Raw genomic sequence first — 6751 nt, forward strand, 5'->3', positions numbered from 1 at the left:
GCAGCATAATGTAGAATCCCAGCCAACATAAAACACCCTATTCATACAACCACTCGCCTAGTCCCACACTCACACACACTCCATTTGCACAACCATTGTAACCGTTATCTCCATCAATCAATCAACCAACCAACCAACCATTCACACACAAACTGCACTCACTCAGTGGTATTGCAGCCCACATGCAAAGGGTCACTGCTGAGCATAAATATGTAAAAGGCTCTTTCTCACCTCTGAAGCACTTATGCCCTCATGCTGCACACTCCCTTGACCCTCAGTTAGTTTATCATGCCAGTCTGGGAGAAGTGATGGGGGGCAATGGCATGTGGGGAGAAGGAAGGCCTGTCCCTTTCCTTTGTGATTCCCCCATCACTCTTGACACAGAGAGGTTCAGTGACCCTTGAGGTGTGTAGCCTTCCTAAGGCCAATTGTCATTGCAGTAGCCCTTGGCTACTAGTAGACCCTAAGGGCTTCCACAAATCCCTGACACACTGAACCAGGACGGTGGAGAAGAGGTTGGGGAGGGAAGGACCTCTCTTCTCCAGGTGGTTAAGTAAAGGGAAAGGAGAGGAAGTGGGTTTAGGAGTCTTGGGGGAGGATGTTTTGGGCACCAGGCAAAGCTGCCCAGGAAGGGATATTTTCTAAGCCTTAGAATGGCTTGGAAAGCAAACATTAAGTCTGTGTGTGTGTGTGTGTGTGTGTGTGTGTGTGTGTTTAATTCAGTTTTATTTTCCAGCCAATTTGAGGTGAGTGGGCCAAGTCTGCCCATCTCTAATCTAATCCAGCCCTCAGCCTGAATAAACCAAGAGTTCTCCTCAGCCCAGAGGAAAGAGTCTGTCCACCACTAGGAAAGCCATTCCAGAGCAAATGGCACTGGATGGCTCTTACTAGGGAATCAAGCCACACATTTCATAGAAAAGCAGGGGGAACAAAAGCAGAGTTTCTTGCCAAAACGGCCTGAGGGGGGGAAACTCTTGAACCCAAATATGGCAATGAAGCAGACGCCAAGTATGAACATAATTGCATTCCTGTAGGGAAATAAATATAGTATTTTTCCATGTAGGAATCTTGTGACAGGTAAAGCCGCCCACTACAGTTTTGTACAGTGGTACCTCTGGTTACGTACTTAATTCGTTCCGGAGGTCCGTTCTTAACCTGAAACTGTTCTTAACCTGAAGCACCACTTTAGCTAATGGGGCCTCCCACTGCTGCCGCTGCGCCGCCGGAGCACAATTTCTGTTCTCATCCTGAAGCAAAGTTCTTAACCCGAGGTAATATTTCTGGGTTAGCGGAGTCTGTAACCTGAAGCGTATGTAACCTGAAGCGTATTTAACCCGAGGTACCACTGTATAAGCTTTTTTTGGGGGGGGTCATAGCTTTCCCCTCCCAAAGAATCCTGGGATTTGTAGTTTGGTAAGAGCACTGACTGAGAATCCCAACAGACTCCTCCCCCCCTCCTTGAACTCTGGGGAAAGGGATTTCCTTTTGGGGAACCAGTTTTTCAACCTGTACTGTAGAAACTGCCCTCGGGTCCTTTGCTGGTGGACTCTTAGTGATCCCCTAACTTTGTTTAATGCCTTCCTCTCTGTCTCTGTCTCTGTCTCTCTCTCCCTCGCCCCCTTTTGCACATGGCAGGTGGATCCCATGGTTAGCCCCGAGGAGCGGCAGCTGAACAAGATGCAAAACCACGGCTACGAGAACCCCACCTACAAATTCTTCGAAGAGATGAACTGAGCTCCTCAGTGCTGGGGAGGGGGGAGGCGGGGGACGTGGTGTCACGGGGGGAGGTTGGCGTTGCCATGTGGGGGGAGGGGGGTGGTATCTTCAGCGGGGAGAGGGGGAGGTTCCATGAGCACTTCCACACTGAGCCCCTCTTTCTGTACCCTGGCTGAGCCGTACCCCCTCTCTCTGCCCCTCCCCCACCTCATTTTTGTTCTTCCATTGGCCATATTCCTCCTCACACATGCGCGAGTGCTCACACACATGCATCCTTCTGAGCCTTATAGCTCTCGACACTGGCCTGCCACTTGCAGTTTCCCATCTCTTCTCTCCTCTCTCCATCACCAACAACACTCTCGATTCTTCATCATTTTTTAAGAACCACACACACACACACACACAGAGAGAGAGAGAGAGAGAGAGAGAGAGAGAGAGAGAGAGAGAGAGAGATACACACACCCCACACTTTCAAGCTGCTGGTATTAGGTGCAGTCTCTGGGTATCTCAGCTCCTGTCCTCTGAATACCTCTCCAGCCATTGCCCAGACTGCTTATTAAAGCCACAATATCATCCTGGGGCACCAAAAACTAACCACACACACACACACACACACCACCACAACAACAACACATCCTTAAAAACTCATGTGTGCACACCACTAACCAACGCTCAACTTGTGTGGGGCTATCGCATGCACATCATCCTAACCTGCACCAGGGACAAATGCCATTTTGTTTTTAAAATTACAGCCCGACCCTGTGTGCCCTCGACATAACACTGCATTCCACGCCACGCCCCCCCTGCATCCATCCATTGCACTCACTTGCAACTCCATTTTGCAGGGATTTTTATTTTGAAAAATTGAAAGAAAGGAAAACCACACACAAACCATGGAATGCCTGTAGTTTACATGCGAGACAGAGTGCCCCGCACACTCTAACCGCCCAGTTGCTAACCTAGTCTGCCTCCAGCATAGGAAACGAGTCCACCTACACTTGCTTGCCTTTTCTGTCTCCACTTGTATTATGCTTCCTTTTGAACTCCTCACTAGTTGCACTTAATTTATTGGAAAGCCAGCTAAAGAGGGGTAGGTCTGAGTAGGTAAACCCTCTGCTACCCTTGGCCCAGTTAACTTCCATCAGCACCTTACTGACTAGTTTTGGAGAGGGAAGGGGGAAGTGAGGATTGAAGGTCTCCTCCCCGCCTCCTAGTCCTCCCTCTCTTTCTCCTCTCCCCGCCCCCCCCCATCAAAAGATGTACAGGATAGGAGGGGCAAAGTTGCTGAAACAGATAAGAGGGCTGGTCTTTGTCCATCCTAAAGTTCAGCAATTGTTTGGTTTTTTTTTCCAAAGGGGGCGGGTCCATTATAGGGCTAGGCTGTGATAAACATATGCCTATTTTTGTCATTTGCAGCGAGATATTTTTCCTTACAGTAGTACCTTGCCAATCACGCAATAGGGTGCTGCCATCTCGACTTGATCACCTTCCAAAGCAATGCATATTTTGGGATGAGCCATCTCAGCATCTGAAAATGAGCTTGAATCGGGGACTGTACAGGCTCCATTCTCTTGCCACCTCTGATGGTGTACACCAATTGCACTGTAGTGTTTCCCCACCCCACCCCCATTACTGGATAGGCCTTGTCCCGCCTTTTGGACTGTACCATTTTACCAGCTTTTCTGGGGGTTGCAGTTGGGTGGCCAGCCAAGGGAATAGACCATAAAGTTGGCATATGTCAAACTGGGACTCTTGAACTAGATTAGAAGAAACGATGCTTTGCCCTGGTCTTGATTTTGTTTTTGGTCCCCCCACCCCACCCCAAGATGTAATGCCTTTAAGGCATTGGGCTTCCTAACTGTGAAGGGTTAAGTACGTAAGAAAAAGACCTGATGGATCAGGTCAGTGGCCCATCTAGTCCAGCATCCTGTTTTCATGCTGAGTAACCTGATGCCTCTGGAAAACCTGTATGTAAGGCCTGAGCACGACAGTACCTTCTCCTCCTGCAGTTTCCGGTTTTCGGAAGCATTCGTGTCTTTGACGGGGGAGGCAGAGTATAGGCCAATATCCACTGATCCTATTGTTGCCAGATCCTATTTCACGCTGGGCTCTTGGCCTTCAAAGATCTTCCTAGGACAGTGGTTCTCAACCTTGGGTCCTCAGATGTTTTTGGCCTACAACTCCCATGATCCCTAGCTCACAGGACCAGTGGTCAGGGATGGACCCAAGGTTGAGAAAGGCAGTCCTAGGAGATAAAAGATTAGTGTGATATCCACTCGGTCAAGAGAGCCAGCATGCCCAGAGAACCACCTCCTCCAATAGGTTCCTGCAGTCCCAGGGGCGGGCCAACCCCCTGCAAGCTCTGTACTCAAGTTTTGAGAATGAAGAATGTAAGGCTTTGTGCCCCCAACACCCTCCGTTAATTCTCTCGTTGTCTATTCACTCTGTGTGCCCTTCCTTGTCCTGTTTCGGGTTTAGTTCTTGTTCCTTTTTTTTTTTTTAATGCTGACACTCTTGAAATCAAGATGCAAATGTCAAAACAGACAAACCAGGAGATGGATTTCAATTGCCAGCCCTCCCACCAAACTAATAAAATGTTGTCACTTCTCTAACCCCAGCGCCAGACCCAGACTCTTCTGTGAATGGGGCCGTGGTGGGGAAGGATGGAAATGGGGCAGTGGGCTCTGTGTGTGCACACACTTTCCACTCTTTGCTGGAAACGCGAGGTTTCAAGGAGGAGGTTGGGGAAAGGTCAAATAAGAAGACCGTCTTAGTTCATAAACATCCTCTCCCAATTCTCTACAATGGCCAACCAACATGTTGCCATCAAGGATCATCTTTTGACTCTTACCCTCTCCTTCTCACTTCCTGCATAGGCCCAAATCAGAAAGATTATGGTTTGTGCCAGGGATAGGGCACCTGGTTCCCTTTAAGGCAGTGTTTCCCAACCTTGGGCCTCCAGCTGTTTTTGAACTACAATTCCCATCATCCCTGACCACTGGTCTTGCTAGCTAGGGATGATGGGAGTTGTAGGCCAAAAACATCTGGAGGCCCAAGCTTGGGAAACACTGCTTTAAGGGGTTGTTGGACCACACCTCCTATAAGCTGGGGTTAATGAGAATTGGAGTCCAACAACATCTGGAGAACCATAGCTTGCTTCAGCTGTGAAGGGAGGATATCCAAGCAGGTGTGGAGAGGACCAAAACTTGTTCACATCAGCCAAACTGTGGTTTGGGTTTTCGGCTCAACCAGGCCTGCTTTTCAGTGGTGTGACCTGAAGGCAGCCCTCCCAGATCTCTTCATTCTTCAAGCGGTGGCTGGTGTGATGCAATTAAGGTGATCCATCACCATAGACAAAGCCTTCACAATCACCTCACTAATTCAGGGCAACGGAGATCCTGCACACATTTAACTTTACATCCCGGCCCTTTGTGAATCAGCCTGTCCATATGTTTGCAAGGGAGGATAAGTGCAGGAATGGGAAACCGGGGTGGGGGGCAGATATTGTTGGACTCCGGCTCCCATCACCCCCAGCCAGCATGGTTTCAATATCATTAGGCCCAAAACTGAATGGTGCGGATTGCTTTCTCCCTCACCTGATCCAACAGGGGAAAGTGGTGATGGATGAAGCAGGGGTGTGGCATGTATTACCTACCAGCAGCTTAAGACAATGCCTTGGAGAGGCTTCCCAGTAAAAAAGGGAATAAAGACAATGATAACGGTCAACTTCGTAAAAGGTGACTACTTTTTTTGGGTGCTGTTATAAAGTTCTCTTTGTTCTCCCAAGTTAGCATGTCGTCAGGTGTGCCTGCTTTAGGGGCTGGAGGTGTTGTCATCCCCCTCAATATTCCATAGCAGGGGGCTCAGCACCTCAAATATTGAGAGGATGGAGGAGGCTGGACCGTCGAGCCAAGTGTGATGCAGCAGAGGAGGAGCTGTGGCCATTGAAGCTGAACGGCACTGGGCAAGGCTGCCCCCCAAGGACGTGCTTCTTCCCAATGTCACATGTGTGCTGTACCACTTGGATCCCCAATCTTTGGCCCAAGGTGGCACCTCTACACATCACTAGAACTTATGAGACTGGAACAAACTGGATCACCACATCCGTGTGTGTGTGTGTGTGTGTGTGTGTGTACTAAGTGTTTGTGTACCACTTAATATGTAGTATGTATCATGAGGGAGAGGGACGCTGGTGGTGCTGTGGGTTAAACCACAGAGCCTAGGGCTTGCTGATCAGAAGGTAGGTGGTTTGAATCCCCGTGATGGGGTGAGCTCCTGTTGCTCGGTCCCTGCTCCTGCCCCCCTAGCAGTTCGAAAGCATGTCAAAGTGCAAGTAGATAAATAGGTACCGCTCTGACGGGAAGGTAAACAGCATTTCCGTGCCCTGCTCTGGTTCTCCAGAAGCGGCTTAGTCATGCTGGCCACATGACCCGGAAGCTGTCTGAGGACAAACGCCAGCTCCCTTGGATTATAGAGCGAGATGAGTGCCGCAACCCCAGAGTCGTCTGCGACAGGACCTAACGGTCAGGGGTACCTTTACCTTTACCTTTTACCATGAGGGAGAGCTGATTCTCTCTTTGTTCCTCACCATTTCTCAGTTTCCCAAGCTTGAATTCAGTTCTCCACATTCCTGGAGCAATTCAGTATTAGTATTACTATTACTCTTTTTTAAACCATCATGAAAATTCATTAATATGCAGTTCAGACTAACAAAGTTGCTTTCGCTAGCAATTTCCTCTAGCATACATTTTTGTATGTTATTTCCAATGATTTATTCATTTTTATGCACATTATCCCCTAATATATGCATTTTAGTACACGCAGTATTGAGAGAGAGACCTGCATTGCAAAGTGTGAATTCTGGAGGATGATTGTGTGCCATTTCACATATGGGTCCAAAAATGTGAATTAGGTGGTTTCCCGTTCAAATGCAAACAAACCCCAAAATTCTCACCCACCTCCCTCTCATGGTGCCACCCAACAAAGTGCCCCCATTTTGCGTGAGCCATAGAGGCAGTTGGCTCACAGTTATTCC

The 6751-nt window shown here is 48.7% G+C and overlaps 1 protein-coding gene and 1 long non-coding RNA gene across 3 annotated transcripts in view; one reads left to right on the top strand and one right to left on the bottom strand.

Annotated features, from left to right (window-relative positions):
- Positions 1–2519, top strand: part of APLP1 (amyloid beta precursor like protein 1) — a 55903-nt gene extending 53384 nt beyond the window's left edge. For both annotated transcript variants that reach the window (XM_079985960.1, XM_079985961.1), the window contains one exon: positions 1636–2519. In XM_079985960.1, coding sequence (XP_079842086.1) covers positions 1636–1734 — 99 coding nt within the window. In that variant the 3' untranslated portion in view covers positions 1735–2519. The remainder of the gene's footprint in view (positions 1–1635) is intronic.
- A 411-nt stretch (positions 2520–2930) lies between these two features.
- Positions 2931–4640, bottom strand: LOC307221766. Its single transcript, XR_013841489.1, has 2 exons — positions 3941–4640; positions 2931–3846 (listed from the first exon to the last, which is right to left on the bottom strand). It is a non-coding gene; the product is annotated as an uncharacterized lncRNA (long non-coding RNA).
- Between the last annotated feature and the right edge of the window lie 2111 nt (positions 4641–6751).

This window comes from Podarcis cretensis (genome assembly GCF_951804945.1).
Source record: "Podarcis cretensis genome assembly, chromosome: 8".
In the NCBI taxonomy this organism is placed as follows: domain Eukaryota; kingdom Metazoa; phylum Chordata; class Lepidosauria; order Squamata; family Lacertidae; genus Podarcis; species Podarcis cretensis.